Source organism: Acomys minous, assembly GCF_964271855.1.
Source record: "Acomys minous genome assembly, chromosome: 2".
NCBI lineage: Eukaryota > Metazoa > Chordata > Mammalia > Rodentia > Muridae > Acomys > Acomys minous.
Genome location: NC_140484.1, coordinates 76,560,239 through 76,582,144, shown reverse-complemented (window position 1 = coordinate 76,582,144; position 21,906 = coordinate 76,560,239). Strand labels below are relative to the sequence as shown.

At 47.8% G+C, this 21,906-nt stretch overlaps 1 protein-coding gene across 2 annotated transcripts in view; it reads left to right on the top strand.

The window, feature by feature from the left end:
• Nucleotides 1-21,906, top strand: part of PRKCB (protein kinase C beta) — a 345,690-nt gene that overhangs the window by 156,884 nt on the left and 166,900 nt on the right. For both annotated transcript variants that reach the window (XM_084771914.1, XM_084771913.1), the window contains exons 4-5: nt 12,849-12,960; nt 13,656-13,784. In XM_084771914.1, coding sequence (XP_084628040.1) covers nt 12,849-12,960; nt 13,656-13,784 — 241 coding nt within the window. The remainder of the gene's footprint in view (nt 1-12,848; nt 12,961-13,655; nt 13,785-21,906) is intronic.

Here is a 21,906-nt window from a genome sequence, read left to right as displayed (position 1 = left end):
TCCTACGCATGCCTAAATAAGGTTGCTTGGTCTGCACTCACGAGGATACATTTAGGCAGCTCCCACCAGTACTGACATGTTAGTGGTAGTTTTTTTTTAAAATGTGTTCTAGGCTAGCACCCACATAATTGAGGCTGAACTATTATATTTGTTTATTATGCTTTATGGCACAACAACTGAGCACTATGTCTATATTAACATGCAAAGCTAATCCCTGAGATATTGTCACTTTATGGCCTTCTCTGACCCAGCTTCTTTCTCCTAATGTCTCCTGAACCTCTCCTTGCGGCTCAAACCCCACTTCTTCCCTTTAGTTCCTCCTCCCCTGGCTGGCAGGAAGTCCAGACCAATTCTCTCCCTTGCTCAGTGATTGGCTGTTAAGCTGCTTTATTGACATATCAGTGTACAATTGGGGAGCAAAGTTTAGACAGGAAATTCACAGAACAAAGACTGCAACCAGATATGGGAAGGGCACAGAGCATAAGCACAGAACATTATGCCTACACTGCCTGGCTTGTTAAAGCCAGTTGTGCTTAATCACAGCACTCAGGAGGCTGAGGCAGGAGGATCCCTGTGAGTTTAAGATCAGCCTATGTTACATAGTGGGCTGCAGGCCAGTTTCTGCTCCAGGAAGAGACTTTATCTCAAGACAAGGAGGGAGGGGAGGCAAGGGGGAGAATAGGAAGGAAGGAAAGAAAGAAAGAAGGAAGGAAGGAGAGAGAGAGAGAGAGAGACAGACAGAGACAGAGACAGAGACAGAGACAGAGACAGACAGAGACAGAGACAGAGAGAGATAAGCCCAAGCTATGACAAACAACCATGTGAGGGCAATCTTGAGTTGACATCTATCACTCCATTATCTGCAGGGTTGACTTGACTCATGTGGTTGGCTAGGCAGGGGTCTCCTTCCTGCCTCACTGCTTCCGGTGCATCCCTCCCAAAGCTACTCACTCAGCTCAATAAATAGTGTCAACCTGTTCCCTGAGAATCACACCAATAAGCCCCTCTACCAGGATGATATTGTATATACCAGTCTCTCTAGAGCTCCTAAAACCTATTGGGATAGGCATTTTCAAGCTTGATTTCAATAATTTCATTTGAATGAGTATTAGAAAAAAAAATCCTCATTTGCACATTAATCCCATTTTTAAGGCATTTCACTTTTAAATGCTGCCTTAGTTACTCTTGGAGTGCTGGAGAGAGACACCATGACCAAAACGACTCTTACTAAAGGAAGCATTTAATTAGAGGTTTGCTTCCAGCTTCAGAGGGTTAGTTCATGATCATGGTGGGGAGTGTGGTGGCACACGGGCAGGCGTGGTGCTGGAGCAGTAGCTGAGAGCTTTACATCCTGATCCACATCAAAGCCCACCCCCAGCATCCTGTGTCTCCGACAAGGCCACACCCCTTAGCCCTTCCAAACAGTTCATCAGCTGAGGACCAAACACACAAATACACGAGGCCATGGGGAGAACTCACATTAAAGAACCGTGCCAAAGGAATACTGTCAGACATAGTGTATAGCTGTGTGGGGTTGTGATGGCTCGTGACTGTGCTTTGGTAATCTCTCCTCTTTAGTATAAGAGGAGAGCTAGCACTTCCCTGATGTCAGGTCTGTGCTGAGATCCTTGTCACTGAAGTCAGTCTATAATGAAGAGGTTCTGTTGTTATAGGCAGGGAGCCGGAGACTCAGAGAGGTTAAGTGCATTGCCTGTGGTCACACAGCTCACACGAGCCACGTTTGCTCATATCCTTCTGTTTTAGAGTTGTTTCCAACTGAAGTCTTTAGTTCAGCTCCGGCCCTGAGTACTTCTTCTCATTTGGGGAATACAGCTTTGGGGCTTTCATGGCCTGTGATGTTCAGGAATAACAGGCTAAAGCTGTGCCCTCTTGGGGTGTACCCTGCTGAAATGTGTCCTGCTGGGGTGTACCCTGCTGGGGTGTGCCCTGTTGGGGTGTGCTCTGCTGGAGTGTACCCTGTTGGGGTGTGTCCTGTTGAGGTGTGCCTTGCAAGGGTGTGCCCTGCTGGGGTGTGCCTCACTGGGGTGTGTCCTGTTGTGTGTGTTCTGTTGGGGTGTGCTCTGCTGGAGTGTGCCCTGTTGGGGTATGTCCTGTTGGGTGTGTTCTGTTGGGGTGTGTCCTGTTGGGGTGTGCCCTGCTTGGGTGTGCCCTGCTGGAGTGTGTTCTGTTGGGGTGTGCCTTGCTGGGGTGTGCCCTATTGGGGTGTGCTCTGTTGGCATGTGCCTTAGGGGGTGTGCCCTTCTGGGGTGTGTCCTGTTGGGGTGTGCCCTTCTGGGGTGTGCCCTGCTCGGGTGTGCCCTGCTGGAATGGGCCCTGTTGGGGTGTGCTCTGTTGGCGTGTGCCTTAGGGGGTGTGCCCTGCTGGGGTGTGTCCTGTTGGGGTGTGCTCTGCTGGAGTGTGTCCTGTTGGAGTGTGTTCTGTTGGGTGTGTCCTGCTGGGGTGTGTCCTGCTGGAGTGTGCCCTGCTGGGGTGTGCTCTGCTGGAGTGTGCCCTGCTGGGGTGTGTCCTGCTGGAGTGTGCCCTGCTGGGGTGTGCTCTGCTGGAGTGTGCCCTGCTGGAGTGTGCCCTGCTAGAGTGTGCCCTGTTGGGGGGTACTCTGTTGGTGCGTGCCTTATGGGGTGTGCCCTGCTGGAATGTGCCCTTCTCAAGTATGCCCTACTGGGGTGTACCCTGCTGGGCTGTGCCCTACTGGTTTGTTTGTGCCTTCGTGGGTTTTGTTTGTTTGTTTGGTTTTGGTTTTTTAGGTTTTTTTTCCCTCTGTGCTTTGCTTTGGCCTTTTCATAGTTGCAGTTTTGCTATAAGCCAACAGAACACAGCTCCTATCCTCAAAGCCAAAAGGATAAACTTTCTGGCTGGGAAAGATTTTTTGTTAGGTTTGGACAGAGACTCAAAGTTTTATTTTATTTTATTTTTTATTAACTCTTATTTGTGCTGCCTCTTCTTTGGCTGTCTGGGTCAGGAATCCAATGAAAAGATGTCCAGCTATGTGATACTTGCCTGTCCTTCGTTCCTGGGTACTTCATGTCTTTAAAAACATTGACCCAATGAGGCTGGAGAGATGGCTAAGTGGTTAGGAGCACTAGCTGCTCTTCCAGGGGACCTAGGTTCAATTCCCAGCACCCACCCGGCAGCTCACACCTGCCTGTAACTACAGTTCTAGGGACCTGAGCCTCCCCCTTTGTGGGAACAGGCCCAGTCCTGAGCATATGCAGGTAACCTGTGAGTTCACGAGTGCTGTTGTTCAGCGGTGTCAGGAAACTTGGCCGTGCAGGTTTACTGTTGCTCCTTCTGGCAACAGAACTCCTACCACATGCACAGCAGGGAGAGGAATCTGGCCAGGATGCTGTGAAAACATGATTTCTTGGGGTGGAAGAGGAGACTCTAGGGGTGCTGGAAAGCAAGGAGGTGCGACAGTTTGGAGCCTGTTTCTGAAAGCATCTGACATTGTGTCTGCTAGGATTATTGGGAACTTAGAGGAACTGTTCGCACGCAAAGGTCTGTGGGGGTGAAGATGGCTGTTATCTTGCAGACTGCACAGACTGAGGTCTTCAGGGCCAAACACAAACACAAAAGGAGAAGGAAGAAACAGACATCGTGGACCACAGTGAGGAGTCACAGACACTGTGAACAGGAAGCTCTGCCAGCGAGGCAGCCACTGCTCAGTGCATAGAAACTGTCCACTGAAGTCACAACTTGGGACTTTTTAAGTAGGATACGGAAGTGCACATTGTACCTAACATGTTATGACTTTTAAGGGGCGAACTTTCTCTCAGCTGGCTAAGAAACACCTTATGGAGTGGTTACAACTGGTTTGCAGGCCCCAGACTGTAACTTCTGAGAGCAGGGGAGGAGGCAGGCCAAGAACCAGACAGGTTGAAGGCATTCAACAGGGTCTGAGAGATGAGGGGAGTAGTGCAGGAAGGGAAGCTGTGTCTTTGAATTACATCAGAGACAAACGTGTAGGGAGAGTTTGACTTTAAGGCTGCGCTGCAGGTGTATTATTCAGAGTTCTCTAAAGGAACAGAACAGATAGAATATATGTGTATGTATATTAATACATACATAATCTATATGATTTATTAGAGTAACTAACAGGCCACAGTCCAGGTAGCCAACAATGGCCATTGCGTACTAAAAGGTCAATAATCCAGTAGCTGCTCAGTCCATGAGGCTGAATCAATCAATCTGGCATCACAGACCTGGAGGATTCCAGTGAGCTGTCAGCCTCCAGTCTACATCGGAATCTCAATTAAGTAGGCACTACTATCAGCGAAGGAGTGCCACAGCAGCAGGGTAGATGAACTTGCCTGTGAGAGCGGGGACAAGCAGTCACAGGCAAAGGTTCTTTCTTAAATGTCCTTTTAGCAGGGCTGTCCTCAGAAAGTGTAGTCTCTATTAAGGGCAGCTCTTTCTTCAGATAATCTGATTAACAAAATCCCTCCCACATGTGCCCAGCATTTTGGGTCTTTGTTGATTCCAGATGCGTCAAGCTGACAGCCAAGATTAGCCATCATTACCAGGGCTGGCCGGCTGGGAAGGGAAGGGAGGTGAGGTTTAAGGCACTTTCTGTTATTAGTTGGTTTTTTTATCACTCTGACTCATCAGGGCTACCGGAAGGAGGACCGATACTTGGCTCGCAGTTTCAGAGCGCCACCCTGTGCTCTCCTTGCCTCACATGGGAAGGTGTGGGAAATGAGAACTGTTCACCGCATGGTGGACAGGAAGCAGAGAGTGTGACAGGAAGGGGCAAAAGAAAAGATGCCTCTGAGAAGACACCCCTAGGGAGCTACTTCTCCCAACTAGACCCCTAAAGTTTCCACCACCACCAGCTGGGGTCATGCACTCAGGACCCAAGCCTCTGTGTGTGTGGAGGAGGGTCAGGGTGGGGACATTTTGAATTCATACTTTAACAGCAGGGCTGACACTTAGCTTAGATCCACCAGCATACCCATGCTGGTTGTAAAAATACTGGCATATTTTAAAACCAAGTAGTAAGCAGCCACTGAGCCCTCTGAGGCACCGCCTTCTCTTCCCAGGTAGCCACATCTGTCTCTCTGTGGCCAGAAGCTGCAGACTTAAAGCCCAGTACCCCAGGGCCTGCTGATTGGCCGACTTTGTCCATTCTGACTGGTCAGTGGGAGGAGCCTATGCCAAAGCCCATGTAGTTATCTTGACCTCCTCCCCGCCACGCCCTGCTCCTGGCAGGAAACATTCCTTCTTGGCCTGGATGAAACATAAACGGAAACCTTTAGGGGACCTAGCAAGGCAGTGCAACGTGCCGTTGAGGGACTGCAACCAAGCCCTCCAACACCAGGGTCATGTGACCTCTGTCTCCCCCACATCCCTCCGGCCTTTGGAGCCCACTTGAACCAGCCTGGAGCTACATGTGCCCTGGCCTCTACCTGCCTCCAAGCTGCTCATTGAACTTGACACTCCAGCCATATGTTCATTTCTCCCGCCAGCTGTGTCTCAGGGTGTGGACACTTCAAACTGAAAACATGGCTGCTGGCATTGGCCCATATTGGAGTGTTGGTCTTGCTTCAGTCTGGACAGACATCCTGGAAGGTTCTCCTAGTGATGACTGAGTCAGGTACTCCGAGCCTGTGAGTGTAGTTTTGTGTCAAGCGGCATCACATGACAAGGAGGGAGGGGTTTAGAGCTGATCAGAAGGGGCCACAGCTTGTCTGGGTAGTCTGCGGGCTGGGGTGGTGGGTGTGGGTGTGGGGGAGCTGGTACGTGAGAGTGTGAATTCTGGCAGAAGCTAAGGCAAGAGACTGAGGTCGCAGGTGCCCCAGACCTTCCAAGAGACCAGAAAGGGTCTGGTGAGATGAATCAGCAGAAAGTGGCACTTTCTGACAAGTTTGGTAACTCAAGTTCATTCCTGGAACCCACATGGTGACTGGGGGAAATGGCTTCACCAAAAGTTGTGTTCTGAGCTACATACACACACACACACACACACACACACACACACACACACACACACCATACTAAATAAATATATAAATGATTCTTTAAAGCCATGGAGAGGACTAGGCATGTAGCTCGATTGGTTGAATGCTTGCCTAACACGGATGATGCTCTGAGCTCCATCTTCAGCATCACAGAAAACCAGGCATGTTAGTACACACCCGTGATCCCAACACTTGGAAGATGAAGATAGGCATATCAGGAACTCACCATCATCCTTGGCTATATAGTAACTTAGAGACCAGCCTGGGCTATATAAACCCTGTTTCAAAAAAACAAAAAGCAACCCCCCCCAAAAAAAACCCCATAATGAAATGAACTATACTCCATGGTTGGCCTAACTGGCTTTCTTATGCCCTGTCTGGCTCTGATTCATCTGGCATCACCCTCTACACATCATTTTCCTAAAGTAGCATGTGCAAGACTCCAGGGTATGGTGTTTGACAGTGATGACTACAGCCTCACCAGTGCCATGGTAGCTCATTCACCTCTTGCTATGTGCCAACCATTAGACAAAGCTCATGGAAGCTGGGATGTACTGGGCAGACCACTTTACCAACTAGTGCCCCAGTATCCTCAACTCTACGATGGGGTAGCAAATAGCACGCAACTCTAGCGATGAGGGTCAAGCAAATCAGTGTGTGATAACATCCCCCAGAGCACTCGCCCGCACACACCGTGCTCAATAAACGCCAACCCTCAAAGACTAAGCATTTATTGAACACCTTGTACATGTCAAACATAATACACGCCTTGGGGATCTGGTAGGGATTGTGAGACGTTCCCCCATGTTGCTTGCAGTTAAGCGTGGGTGAAATGCAATTTAAACATGCAATTACAATTCAGAGATGGAAACACTGTGCTGGAGAGATCTGAGAGGGCAGGGCGGGTTTTTTTCTCTCTCTCTCTCCATGCTTAGAACGTGCCTTTCATAACACAGGATATTCTGTCTTTGCTGGCAGCTGACTCCCAGAGGCCTTGAAACCCGGCCTGTGGTAAAATGTGCTGGGTGGATGGATGGATAAGGTGGTATTTTAGCTTTTTCTGAAAGATAAAGTATTAAGGAATTGAAATTGGGCACAGGGGAGAGATAGAAGGGTGGTGTTGTGGGAAGTGGCAAGAAGCCACTTAGGCCGGTACCATGCCGTTTTTATTACTGTTGCTCTACTGTTGTTTGAGATCAGGACGGAGATTCTAGGAGGCTTAGAAGGTACTACAGGGCTGAGGAGATGGCTCAGTCAGCAAAGTGCTTCCTGTTCATATGTGAGGGCCTGAGTTTGGCCCCCAGCAAGAACTGAGCATAGCAGTGTTGGCAACAGTGTCATTGCTGGGGGGCGGGGCGGGAACGAGGAGGTTGATCCTTGGGGCTGCTGGCTCGCCGGTCTAGCCGAACCAGCCCGCTCTGGAGTCAGTGAAGGACTGTCTTAGTTTGCTTCCTATCTCTGTAATAAAGATCCTGACCAAAAGTAACTTGAGGGGAGGTGTTATTTCACGTCGGAGCTTGTGCTCCATCATCAGGGAAGCCAAGGCAGGAGCTCATGGCAGGAACTGGGAGGTAGGAACAGAAGCAAGGCCAGCCACAAGGGCTTGCTGACTTAAGCCCGACGGCTAGCTCAGCCTGCACACTACCTGCCTGCAGTGAGCTGGTCCCTCCCACATCAATGGCAAGGCAAGAAAATGCCCCCCCCCACCGGCCTACAGGCAATCTGACGGAGTCGTTTGCTTGTGTCATTGACAAAACACTAACCAGTACAGTTAAGCTGCCTCAAAATATAATGTGGACAATTATAAAGAAAGACACCTCCTACTGACTACTGGCCTGCACAAACACACCTATGCCCATGCACACACACACACACACACATACACACACAACTGCTTTCTAATCTGAGTCCATGTTGCTATTGTTAAAATGGGAACAAAGAATCCCTTTCATGTGGCATGTCCTGAGGGCTGGAGACTGCCTGAGACATGACAGCGCACACACACACACACACACACACACACACACACACACTCTCACACACGACTCTCAGTAGCCACGTTCTCCTTCCATTTCTTGTTGCACGGGCCAGTTGCTCCCTCATATGGTTGAAAATATGTGCCGAGTCTTTTTATTTTATTTTATTTTATTATTTTATTTTATATATTCACTTTATATCCCCGATCGTAGTGCCCTCCCTCCTCTCTTCCTGGTGGTCCCCCCTCCCACCCTCTTCTGCCTTGTCCCCAGAAAAGGGAGTTCCCCACTACCAACTCACCCCAACATATCAAGTCTCATCAGGCCTGAGCTCCACCTCATCCACTGAGGCCAGGCAAGGCAGCAGGCAACAGAGTCCATGTCCTAGACAGCACCCGCCCAGCTTACTAGAGGACCCATATTAAGATCAAGCTGCCCATCGGTTCCATATGTGCAGGGGGCCTGGGTCCAGTCACTGCATGCTCTTTGGTTGGTGCTTCCATCTCTGTAAGCCCCCATGGGTCTAGATTAGTTGACTCTGTTGGTCCCCTGGCAGCGTTCTTGTCCCCCTCCTTCTATCCTGCCCTCCCACTCTTCCACAGGACTCTCCAAGCTCCACCTAATGCTTGGCTGTGAGTCTCAGTGTCTGGTTTGATCAGCTGCTGGGGGACCTCTCAGAGAACGGATAAGTTGGGATCCTATATATGGTGATGTTGCGTTCCTGTGTATGGTGATGTCACATGATCAGAAGTGCCTGGCTTCTCCCTGAGGTGGCCTGGGAGGACACTGATGTGGAGAAAAGTTAAAAACAAGCAGAGGCAATTCACAATTAGTTGGGATGTGCACTCAGTCTGAGAATAGGGCTGAGGAGGCTCCAGGGACTCCTTTGTACACATCAGCCAGGTCGAAGGAAAGTCAAAGTCTAGCCGAAACCTCAGCCCTGACTTTCATGAGGTCAACACAGTGGACTTCACAGAAGGAAAGGACCTCAAACGCCAAGAGAAAAGAGACAGAGTGACTTTGACCTTGGAGTTCAGCTTTCCTTAGCCACCCACACTAACCTTTTCAGGGCCACACATGGTCTGGACCCAGCAGCCTCCCAAGAGAGGGCTCTGTGGCAGCTTGCCTGCTAATTCCATGTACATAGTCCACTCACTGGGGCAGGACAAACCCAGCTCTCCCCTCCTTAGAGATTAGGTAGTGGGGTTGGGAGACTCCAAGGGCTGATATCAGTCATGCATAGGGGTTGCTTTTGAATGGCTTTAAAGTACTCCTTTCCCATTTTTAAGGGAGATGCTCAAGAGGGCCCAATGGGAAGTGATCTGCAGCAGAGACAATGGCCTCTTCCTTAGGAACTCAGTGTGTGGAGGTCTCTTTGTCCAGAAACGGAGACAAGCTGCTCATCGTGAGCTTTGGTTTTCTTACAGTGATTCCCAAACCCCACACTTGTCACTAGAGTAACAACTGAGGCACTTATGGGATAGGGTGGCTGCAGGGATCCTTGAGCATGAGCTGAGCTCTGTTGGTCCTGCTGGTCAGAGCAAAGTGGACATAGTCTTTCAGGCTTGGCCATTCAGGACTCTGTAAGGGCCAGCAATGACAGAGGGCTACAATGAAAGGGCATAGAAACCTACAAGGCACTTTAAAAAGTTTTAATAAATATTTTTTACATATATATCTTTTTTATTATTACACATGTATACAATAAATTACCTACAGCAAGAAGAACCACAAAATGATCAGGAATTATGTTATGTTCATAGTATTTTGGCTATTTGTATTTGGCAACCTTGAAGCAAACATCTTTCCTATCTTGGTAGGTCTAAAATTCTGAATGTAAATCAATATCTATCATATCTCATCTCTATCAATTTAAAATATCTATCTAGACCTGAAAACATCTCAACCCCTAAACAACTAAGCTCAATTGTAAAACTAAACTGTCTGGTCTTCAACCCCATCAAAATCTTGAGAAGGAATCAAATTAATTATCTCAGTAGACAGGAAATGCAGGTTAGCAGCTTCCAAAATGAGACAATGACAGAGACAGTTTGCTGCCAGAACAGTCACCCAAAACTCTTCTGTAACATTGGCGCATCATCATCAGCTTTCTGGTCCAGTGTATCTGGCAGACATATTTGTGAGGCAGGAAGTATTGAGGACTTGCTTACCATGTCTTGGCAGAGTTTGGCCATTGACTCTGTCTGCATCCAAGCTTGCCCATTTTTAGGCAGAATTCTGTCTGTGCTTACAAGGCACTTTGAGAGAGCCTTATTAAAAGACATTTTTGCATGTGCACAGATGTTTACATGTCTGTGGACACGCATGTGCATGTGCTTGTGGAGGCCAGAGGCTGGTCTTCAATGTCTTTTTGCATCACGTTCTCCCTACATATTGAGACATGGTCTCTCAATGAACCTAGAGTTCACCGGTTCTAGCCAGCTTGCTCCAGCGACCCCCTGCTGCTGCCCTGGGAGGGTTGGAGTTAGAGGTGGGCTGCCGTACACACTGGCTTCTACATGGGTGCTGGGGATCTGGCTTCCAGTCCTCAGTCTTGTGTGGCAAATGGTTAACACGCCGAGTCATCCCCCGCCAGCCCCAGAGCACACTTTTCCATACTGCAGAATCACTTAATTAAACACAACAAAAATCCACCCAGTTGGTAGAGAGATCGTTCCAATCACTAAACTATGTCCCCAAATGCTGCTCAGCCCTGTCCCCATCCAGGGCTGTTCATATACACCGATCTGGATTTTGTCTCTCTAGTTTTGCTCTTTCTAAGCCATCATAGAAACGGGGTTGTACAGCACGGAGTCCTCTCTGCCTGCTGCTGCCCGTCTGAGACTCACAAATGGCGTGGGTGGCCACTGGTCCATTGCTTGATCCTGAGAAGAGTGTGTGAGCCCTGCTCACTGCGACTTGCTTTGAAGCCTAAAGGAGAGTTCATGAAGCCCCTGGCGAGCCTTGCTGTATGCACAAGGTAGGCTCAGGGAAGGGAAACCCGATGAAACCCAGGTCTTGGCTTCTACAAGGTCAGCCCATCAAAAAGCCCAGAAAGGACCAAAAGCGAAGATGCATCAGCCTTTCCCCATCCACACACTGGAGGGCGTCTGTGTTATATCTAAGTTTTGAGACATTATGAACACAGGGACTGTAATTTCACACATGGGTTTTTGATAGACATGTTTTCATTTCAACTGCGACTCAGAGACGGGTCATCTATGATAATGTATGTTTAGCTTTGAAAGTGTCTGTAAAGCCCACCGCATCTCAAGCCCAATCCTGCCAACTGCATGAAAATCCCCAGCTTGATCTCACCAGCACTGATTCCTCAAAACAGTCAGTTTTAGTTAATATTTTTTTCAGATTTGAGTAGATACATGAATTAGTTTTGAAATTAGCAAAGAAGAGTCTCCTTGGCCAAGCCACTCACCACTTGGAAAACAATGAACACGTCTTGCATTTATTTCCTTACGTGCTCACAAACGGTCTGTGAGGAGCATATACACTTTAAGGGGCACCTACCCCTGCCTCAGTAAATCACGTGACTAGAGGAATGGCTGGAAGAAGAGAGGGGACAGCAGGCTGCGACTACAAGGTGTCCCATCCGCCCTGGGTCAGGACCTTCACCCACAGAATTAACTTCCCCCGAGTAGTGAGTCTAGGGTAAAACAGCTTCTGCCCTGGAGTTGCAAAGAGGGGGACATGTGAGTCATGAGTGCACACCATGCACTACATGTGTGTATGAGTGCACACAGTAGGGACGTGGCAATGACAGTGTGAAGCTTGTGTGCACTGCTTGGCATGTTGCAGGTGCTCCGCTCTGCACACAGGTTAATCCGTTTGTTCTTTCCAACAGTCTTACACTATAATGATAGTCTTCACACTGCTATTATGTACATTTTATGGACAGGGAAACCGAAGCAGAAGGAGATGAAATAACTTGCCCAAAGCCATTCAACAAAGAAGAATAGCGCTGGTTTAGTCTCCAGTCTGTCCCTGTGTCCTCTGTGCTACACTGCCAGGTTGTCATGCCCATGCGTGTTAAGAAACCACGCTAGCTGCTGTAATCAATATTAATAAGTATTTAGACCTCCAGATGTAGTGATCTGAGCAAGACAGACATGAAGTTTTTCTCTCGGCTATCAAGCCAAAAGACAAAGTCCAAGGCTGTTAGGCTGGCTCTGTTCTTCTCAGTGTGGCTCCAAGTTTGAGTTCAAGGTCATCAGCTACATTTTTATCACCTTCTAGCTAGTGAGGAGAGGAAAAAGAGGCAGGAGATACATCCACGTCTCTTTTAATGGAATGATCTGGAAGTTTATACTTCCCGTTTATCAGAACCCAGCCCCATGGCCACACTAAACTACAAAGGAAGCTAGGAAGTCTGGTATTGCTTGGACAGCATGTCCTCCGCCTCAGTTCAAGGCTCTACTGTGAGTGGGAGGGATGGAAGCCCTGCCCTCTCTGCCACAGCTTGCAGACTACCCCTGGACTTTGAAGTCTGCTCCCTGGGGATGAGGAACTGTCAAATGACCTGTAAGTGGGGGATGTTTTGTGGTTAGACTTGGGCTTAGGTCATTCCAGAAGATTGTCTGCAGAATAAAGGGGTGGGAGGAGACAGGAGCAGGTGGTCTGCTGAATGCTGGGATTTGAAGGTTGACGCTGTGAATTCCTTCTGGAGATGGAGTTTGACCAATCATCTGCCTTATGTGCTCTCATCCATGGGACCCCACTCATCTCATAGTCTGCGCACCACCGTGCTCCAGCAATGGTCCCCACAGGCATGGCAGGACCTGGCTCAGTCCTTGACAAGTTCTCCAGTGACATTTAATGCAGGCCTAGTCCTCAGTGCTCCTCACTGACAGCGGCCTCTTTTGTCTATTTCTCTTGGTCTTAGGACCCCCGGAGCAAACACAAGTTTAAGATCCACACATACTCCAGCCCCACCTTCTGCGACCACTGTGGATCTCTGCTGTATGGACTCATCCACCAGGGGATGAAATGTGACAGTAAGTACCTGATTTCTTGGGGCATCTGCCCCAAGGGGAGATGCCACAAAAAGAACTTCTATCCTAATGGCCACCCTGTGTCCTCCTGGCCCCTGGGGAGGACGGATATGGTTAGCCACTGTACTGAGCTCACCTCCCAACAACAAGGCGGGCCAGCTCATGCCCTGGACAACAAGTTTCATATGCTACCTCCCGGTTGCACCCACTCTCCAGGGAACTCAAGCTATTGTCCATCAGTCCTTTACAATTAGGAGATGCAACACTTGGGTGCTGGTGTTAAACATGAGATGGTTTGACAACACTGTGAAGGCATTCCTGGAGGGTCTTCTTGGCCGGGTGTGGCTGTGTCCTCCATATGGCCACCTCTGTATCCTCCTTTGTTTGTAAGAGTGATGCACTGGGCATTCAAGTTGGAGCCTCAGAAGCACTGGGGTACAGAAACACAGAGGTGCCTGCTTAAGGCTATACTCTTGGCCTTCATCAGGGAGGGTGTACTATCCATTAGGGTTGTGGGAAAGATTTGGAGAACTTCTGATGCGATGCTGGCAAGGTGGATTTTCTCTGCTAGATGCAACTGTCTGTAAGGTGGGGGAACAGGAAGTCACCAGCTGGCCCAGGTACAGCTGATTCCTGAGCCTGAGCCTGGGTCGTCCTGACCCAGCCTGAGCCATGGCCCTCTCTGTTTGCCCTCACAGCCTGTATGATGAACGTCCACAAGCGCTGCGTGATGAATGTCCCCAGCCTCTGTGGCACTGACCACACGGAACGCCGCGGCCGCATCTACATCCAGGCCCACATTGACAGAGAGGTCCTCATCGTTGTCGGTAGGTGGTCCCGAGGCTCCTGCACTGATGCCAGAGCGTCTGGGTTCCGTGGACACGTGAGGAGGGGAGGGCGGAGCATGGGCAGGTTACAGGTGCACAGAAGGACAAAATGTGGCTGCTTTGCTCCCGCCTGCAGTGTGATCCTCAGGCTGTGGACCCAAGAAAAAGAAAAAGAAAAACAAAGGATGTTTAGTTGAAGTATAATAAATGTGCATATTTGTGGGCATGGTGTAACAATAGGTAATGATAAAATCAAGGTAATTTTCACATAACTCCGCACCACTTCAAACATCTATGATTTCCATGTATTGAGGACTCTCAAAGGACTTGTAATTTCACAGAATCCTCTTTCTGCCTCCTGGAACGTGCAGTCCTTGTGATCTTATTCACATAGCAGAGAAGGCATGCTTGCTTCCACCCCAGACTTCCCCAATGGGAACACGGAGTCTCAATGACCAACACCAAATTTGGAAGAATTTATATCTTAAGGAGGGAGGGAAGGGCTGTGCACTCCAGGGAACTCCCCATGCCTTTAATGTAGTTGAAAGTTTTTTTTTTAAACCTGGAGCTATACTGATTGCTATAATATTCTGCATACTCATTTTGTGTCAAAACTAAGGAAAAGAAACAGCACAGTTTGTTAAGGGGCAGAGAGACACAGGGGGCAGAAAGGAGGGTCTGTCTGACTTTCCGCAATGAGCATTCATGATGCTCAAACAAGACAGGAATTCATCTGTGCTGGACCGGCAGGTCCATTACCCAGTCTAACCACCAGTCATGGTAAAGCCAGCACAAATCTAGACCCATTGGCATGAAAATGTGAAGGAATTTTCTCTCCCAGGCTTGTGGCATAAACCTTGCTAACTAACTGTAAAAACAAGGTGTCACCGTTTCATCATAGAAGAGTTGACTGTGTAAGTTGGCCGGCTTCTGAGGCCCCAGGATGGTTTAGTAGCGCTGATGTGCTGAGCCCTGCCTTGGTCGAGGGTTTGCCTAAGCTATCTAAAAGTTGAAAAAATATCCCTGTTAAAATATAGCTCCTTTTTGAAAGGGCCGTTTGGGAAACCCAGTGAGTTCTTGGAGAAGGATGTTTTATGAAGAGGCTTTTTCTTTCAAGGAGAGGCTAAAGGAGGGGGCAACTGTCTCCCTGTGCTTGTGGGGTGAGGGTGGGGTACAGAGACAATCTTAAGGCAACAAATTCGAAGGAAAGCCTGACCCTAAGCCTGTCTCACCTCTAGTGCCTGAGGGATAATGCTGAGGCTCTGCTGCCACCTAGTGGTTGAAAATGGTTACTATGGGCTCTCACTTTTTATAGAGTGTATTTAAATCCACAGCCCTCTCAATCCCCAGTGCCAAGTGTCTGTTATGTTCATTTTATGAGTGTGACAACTGAGATGGAAACGTGATGCTTCTGAGACTTCTCACCACCAGTGATACTAAAATGGTAGCTAACATGTACAGGTTTTTTTCTTAAACATTATATAGCATGGTCCTCATTTTGTGAAAGCAACATCAGGAAACCGGTTCAGCATGCACCTGCTTCCCAAGCTGGGTCTGTTTGACTGAAAAGCACTCTCCTGTACACACCAACTTTACTGTTTTATCTCACTTTTGTTCCTTTGCTCCATTTGCCATCTATTTCCTTTCTAGTTTAGCAACCGTAGCTCTTAGAGGCATCCCTGGGGAGTCTTTGTGATGATTTGAGGGCACGGAATTCTTTCAAGGTCAAGGTCAGAGGCTCTGCTTAACCATGCCAACAACTCTCAGGAGGTCCTGGGACACACCTGTGACATTTGTTGTGGCAGCAAAAAAGTACCACAGGCTTTATTCTTGCAGAGCCCTGGAGTCTGGAGGTGTAGGTCAAGGGTCAGTCGTGTCATTCCTTGTGTGGGGCTCTCAGGGACTCTGCTCCATGCGTTTGCTGGTTCCTGACAATCTTTGGGGTTCCTTGGCTCTATTGTTGCAGGTGTTCTTTGCTCTGCACCTGCTGAGTATGATGCCAGCCATTGGATTGAAGCCCACCCCAACCTAGTATGACGTCATCCTCATTGAGCACATCTGCAAAGACTCTATGTCCATATAAGGTCATGGTCACAGGTGCCAGGATGCAGGCTTGAACTTAGGATTTTGGGGGAATCACAATTCAACTCAGTAAAGGAAGGCAGAAAAGTTAGTGCTCCCTTAAAATTCAGGATGGAATTTTTCATACTTAGGGCCCTGATAATTTAATTAAATAGCTGTGAGCATTTCAGTAGCTTCTGTGTCTTTCTTCTAAGTGTGGGGGCTGTGAGACTGCTCAGTAGACAAGTGTTGTTGCTTGCCCTCACAGGCAAGAAGGGACTAAGACTTGGCAAAGCTGCACAGCTTGACCAAGGTCACAGGCAGAGCAGAGATCCGCCTCTGGACCACTGTGTCATTACGCCCTGCTAATAGTTCCTGCACATGCCAGGCACAGGCTGGGCTGAGCGGAGCCTTGTTGATTGATTCTGATGATAGAGTTAAAGGTTGCCTGGCACCTTCTCAGCAGTTCTGAACCAGAAGTGGCTCTGTGTCTCATGTCCTAAAAACACTAGAAGAGTGTGTGGTGTTAGACCTTTTCACTGGCCACCAAGTCTGGTGGTGTTATCCGACTTGGGTGTCACAAGCTATTCAGGAACCCGGTTTCTCCCTGGGCTGAGGGTGTTCTACGTCCCCTGGCTACTGAAACCCAACTTGTCTATCCACTCATGGGGCTCTTGTAGGCTAAGATCAGAATGAAAATCTGACCAGTTCTTCTCCTGAACCCCACCATTGACGGGTTCCTAATGTCTTCAGACCACACAGATTTGACACAGTGGTGCCACTGTCCATCCATGGTCTCTCCAGGAATCCTTTAAGATGGTGGCCCTGTGAAAGTTTGTCTTCACCACGTTTACTTCTGGCATTTAACTCTTTTGCAGAGCCCAGCTGATGCTTAACCCTTGACCTCCCCATGCCTCAGTCACTCGAAGTATAGTGAACTTGAACTTGGACAGTTATGGTTGTTGGGTTTGGTTATTTTCTTCCTTCCCACAGGCATTAGCCCCACAGGGTTCCTGACCCATCAAAGATTCTGCTAAGTGTGAGGCCTCCACAGATGATCTTTCTGAAGTTAGGATGAGCAAATGGTCCGCCTCACACTACCATTCTTATAAGAAAATTGAGCACGCAGACATCTCCAGTATCTCATCCAAGGTTAATAGCAAGTCACTATAGGAGCAGGGCTCATGCCTTGGACCCATCACCACCTTGTTTTCTGGATGACGTAGAGGAGACAAGAGCAGTGATACTTCTAGAAACATAGGAAACCGTGTTGGCGTTGTTATACCTGGGGACAGCGTGAAAGAAGGCAACACCGTGTCGTAAGACTAGATCACACCCATTGTGAGGTCGTGTGTGCGATGGCCTTGTCATTCTCACAAACACTGTTCTGCTGCAGGTGTCCACTACGTTTTGGATCTTGGCCTTTTCCTGTCCCCCCCCCCCCCATCTGCAGTGGCTCCTGCACTTTGATGGAAGGGGCTATGATGCAGATGGCATTTAGATGCAAGCACTCCACAGTAGTCTCGTGTTCTTTGCACGATGACCACTCTTGAGTCTTTGTGTAAACCGTCATGTACTACAGAAGGAAGCATCTCTGGTGAGGGCCGAGAGGCACACTAACATAGGCATATAAAGGAGAAAGGTTAGAAAGCAGTTTATCACCGTGTCCATTAAGGTCTCCCTATGACTTTAGGCAACCCCAGAATCTTAATGACATGAGGCATGAGTTTCCTCTTAGGAGCAGGCCTTAAATCCAACAAGAAAGTGGTTGGTCACTCCCATAACATTTGTGCCGCTATTGCACCAGGGAGCATATCTCTCCAGCTGCAGGATTTGCAGTCACATCAGACTGTTAATGGGTTTTCTCCCCCAGTAGAATGCACAGAACCTTTCTGCACTGCGAAAGGCAGCCAATAGGGATGAAACTTCCAGGCTGGCACCAGCTTGACTTCTCCATCTCCTTTGACTCATGTATGTAAGGTTTTCAGCAGTAGGATCTTACCATCAAGTTCTGGAGGGTTACCAAGAGCCATGGGCTGTAATACTCAGAAAATATGGGACCAATAACTCAAAAGGAAGTATCCCATACCTCTCACTGGGCTTCCTATCTGGTAGTCTGTGGTATCATGGAGAGGCATTGCGCCCGCATTAGAGGATAACTCCACTTAAACTCCTTTTGTATGTGGATGTATGTATAGTTTAGGAAGCTTCTGCAGGACTAGGCTTCCGGGTGGCTTTTCGGTTTCTCTAGTGTCGGTTATCCCTTCTCTACCAGGCCCTCTCATCCCAGTTAGTCCTGCCCATTGTGTTCTCAATCTCCTCCTCATACCCCCTGCATTCCATCTTTTTTTCCCTTGAACCATCCCCCCGGCCCCTCACTAGTCCTCTGCCTTCTATGGACACTCCAGTTTAAACACGCATGTCTAAAGACTCTAAAGCTAGCATCTACGTGTGACATAACACATACTCTATTTGTCTTTCTGGGTCAGGGTTTCTTCAATCAGAATGACTAATCCTGTACCCATCTATTCACCTGTGAATTTAATAACTCCACTTTTCTTTACAGAATAGTGCACATCCATGTCCATCTAACTTACTGGATAATATTCTGTTGTGTATATGCCATATTTTCATTGCCCATTCCTCAAGCTGTTTCCATTTCCTGGCTGTTGTGAGCAGAGCAGCAGTGAACATGGATGAGCAAGTATCTCTAGCAAGAGGTGGAGCCCTTTGGGTGTATGCCCAAGAGTGGCAGATCATAGGGTAGATCTATGTTCTTTTTGTTTTTTTTTTTTTAAGGAACCTCTACAGTGATTTCCATTGGGTCTGCACCAGTTTGCACTTCCTCTCACAATGAATATGTGTCTCTCTTCCCCCATATCCTCACCAACCTTTATTGTCATTTAAAAAAAGTCTTAGCCATTTGAACTTGAGAAAGATGAAATCACAAAGTAGTTTTAATTTACATTTTCCTGATTGGTAAGGATGCTGAATTGTGTGTGTGTGTATGTGTGTGTGTGTGTGTGTGTGTGTGTGTGTGTGTGTGTGTGTGTGTATCAGCTGCTTAGATTCCTTCCTTCTTCCTTTTTTTTTTTTTAAAGTTTCTGTTTAGTTCTCTGCCCAATTTCTAATTGGGCTATTTGTTTTCATATTTATATATTCTAGGCACTGACTCCCTGTCAAAGTTGTCAATAGCTGTCAAAGATTTTTTCCCCCTTCTGCAGGCTGCTTCTTCATTCAAATGACGATTTACTTTGCTATACAGAAACTTTTTAGTTTCATGAGGACCCATTTTTCAGTTATTGGTCTTATTGTCTGCACAGCCATCGTTCTGTTCAGAAAGTGCTTTCCTGTGCCTGTAAGCTGAAGCTCTTAGCCTAGGATGGAACTTTATGAATCTCCAGTCCATGAGTGTATGTGTGTGCATATATATCACGGGGTGTAACTATGTAGCCCAGGCTGTCTCAAACATACTCTTCCTGTCTCTACTCCAACAGTCAGACATTTTAAACTATTATTCATCTTTGTATCTATGAGTCTATTTTCTCAGATTTGTGGCTGTTCTTAGAAAAACAAAGGCACCAGTTCCTGATGTTTCTCTTGGGAATTCCTAAGCAGTGTTGTTACTATTGGACAGGGCCTGTGCTGGACAAAAGCTTCCTGGGTTGAAACATCTCCCAGGCTGACTTGGGTAATTCCAGGGTCATGGCCCATTTGCTTCATCCCAGGTCACAACATCCACATATCAAAAGAAAAATAAAAAAGGGAGAAGCTGAGGGTCTACACGTCTACCTCCACTGCGGCTCCGAGAAAGGCTTTGAAGGCACTCTCAGGAGAACGTAAGGAGATGCCGGAGCCCATGGAAGATCGCTTTAGTGTTTGGAGAAACACTGGAGACAAAGTATTTGTCAACATGAGAACTCTTAGCAAGGTGGAAAGAATAAAACAAAACAAAACAACAACAGCAGCAACAGTCCCAGAACCCCCTGAGTGTCGTTTTCCATGATGGTGTCTTCCTTCTGAGGTCAATACAGTAGGACAAGATCCTAAGACCGGAGAGCACACCTGTGTAAGTGCTGGGCCCGAGGGATGTGACAGGAGACGGAGGAGCAGTCTGGCCGGTTAGGTGTTTGCAGGGTGAGCACGGTGGTTTGCTATAAGTAGGAAGGCAAGATGGCTTCTAGGAGCTTATTTACTCATCCACCCACTCATTCATTCCTGAAGGACCCAAGCACCAGGTTAGCTCCAACGATAATGAAATTTGATCTCTGTCTTGAAGGGGTCTCATGGACTATCCAGCGGGCTAGGCACAGACTGCTCCATGCTAAGTACTGTGATGGTAGCGTGAGAACTCCAGATGGGCCTCAAAGCTCCTGATGACAGCTATGGCTGAGTTAAGTTGCTTACAGTACAGCAGTTAGCTAGAGGGACAAAGGAACAGAGGAGAAAAAAAAGTGACGTGAGCTAACTTCCTGAGCACTTACTAGGCTGGTGTTTTCCAAAAGGGCGTGCATGTGAAAGGGACTGGGGTGGGGTTGTTACCTGCTGATGTGGTTCCCTCCCTTAGGCTACCAGAAACAGGGAGTCTATAGATTTTATTCACTTGATCTCTCAGTCATTAACTTAATAGGCATTGAGTTTCCACTATTTTCCAGGCATACTATGGAATTTTCTATTACAACAGGCAGTAAGGTAGGTCTCTTTTCCTAAATATCGTCGGATCATTTTCCTTAGCCTTTTCCTTTGACTACACAGGCATTCTATCCACCCTCTTGCCAAGTTAGAATTGACTTCAGTTCATGTGTTTTCCGGGCACAGTGTCTACAAATCTCACTCTTTAATGTGTGCGGTTTCTCAAAGCTCCTAAGCTTGTGGGTATTTGAACACAGAATCAGAATGGATCTGAGAGTTGTATTTACTTTTTGCTCAGACACATACGTCCTTTGAGCTGATTACTTGCTTGAAGCAGAAGGAGGGGGTGAAATGTAGGTGAAGGGGAAAAAAAAATCATCTGGGCTTCAGGACCTACAAAAAATGACCATGAACTAGCAGCTCATGACCACAAGGGGGCAGTCTCTGACTACCAAACCATTCCTCCACAGACTTCTTATACAGAAATAAATGTTGCAGTTTGAGTCTGGCTTGATGCTTTTCTCTTGTAACTACAGCCACTTGGGAGACTGAGGCAGAGAATCCCGAGTTCAAGGTCTATCTGGGCTGCAGGAGGAGTTCAAGGCCAGTCTGGGCCACTTAGTAAGAACATATCTCAAAATAGAAAGGAAGAGAAGGGTTCAGGGTGCCGGGGCATGCATGTGTGGCAAGATGGCTCAGTGCGTAAAGGTGCTTGCTTGAAAAGCCAGGCATCAGATATGAAATAGTAAAAAAACAAAACAAAACAAAAAACGAAAGAAGAAGAAGAAGAAAGAAAGAAGGAAGGAAAGAAAGAAAAGCCGGACACCAGCATTCTGTCCCTGAGATCAGCATGTTGGGAAAAGAGAACTGACCACAATTTGTCCTATGTCCTCCAAACATGTGCTGTGTGTGACATGTGTCCTAGAAAGAGGGCTGGGGAAGCAGTTCAGTAGCAGGGAGTTTGCTTAGTATTTGTGAGATCCTGAATTCTCCCCTACCCACCCATACCCTGCAACACACGCATGTGCGCGCGCGCGCACACACACACACACACACACACACACACACACACACACACGGGATACAGTCTGACAACCTCAGTGTCGTCGCTGTCCTAAGATCTCCCATGCCGGAGCCCACACTTGCCTGATCATATGATGTCCATCCGTCTTGTTTTCCATCCACCCACTCATCATATCTTTGACACATTTGAAGGTAAATTACAGACACCCTCTTATTTCTTGCTGAGCAATCCACCATATGAATAACAAGTGAAAATCAGAATTTGTTCTACTTCAAGTAGAATTTACATATTATCCTATATAGACGTCTGAGGTGTCCAGTAGATGAGTTTTGGCAATTGCACATGACTCCGTCATAGCCCTTATCCGTTCGTCTCTACTGATTGATTGACTGATTGCTTGCTTGT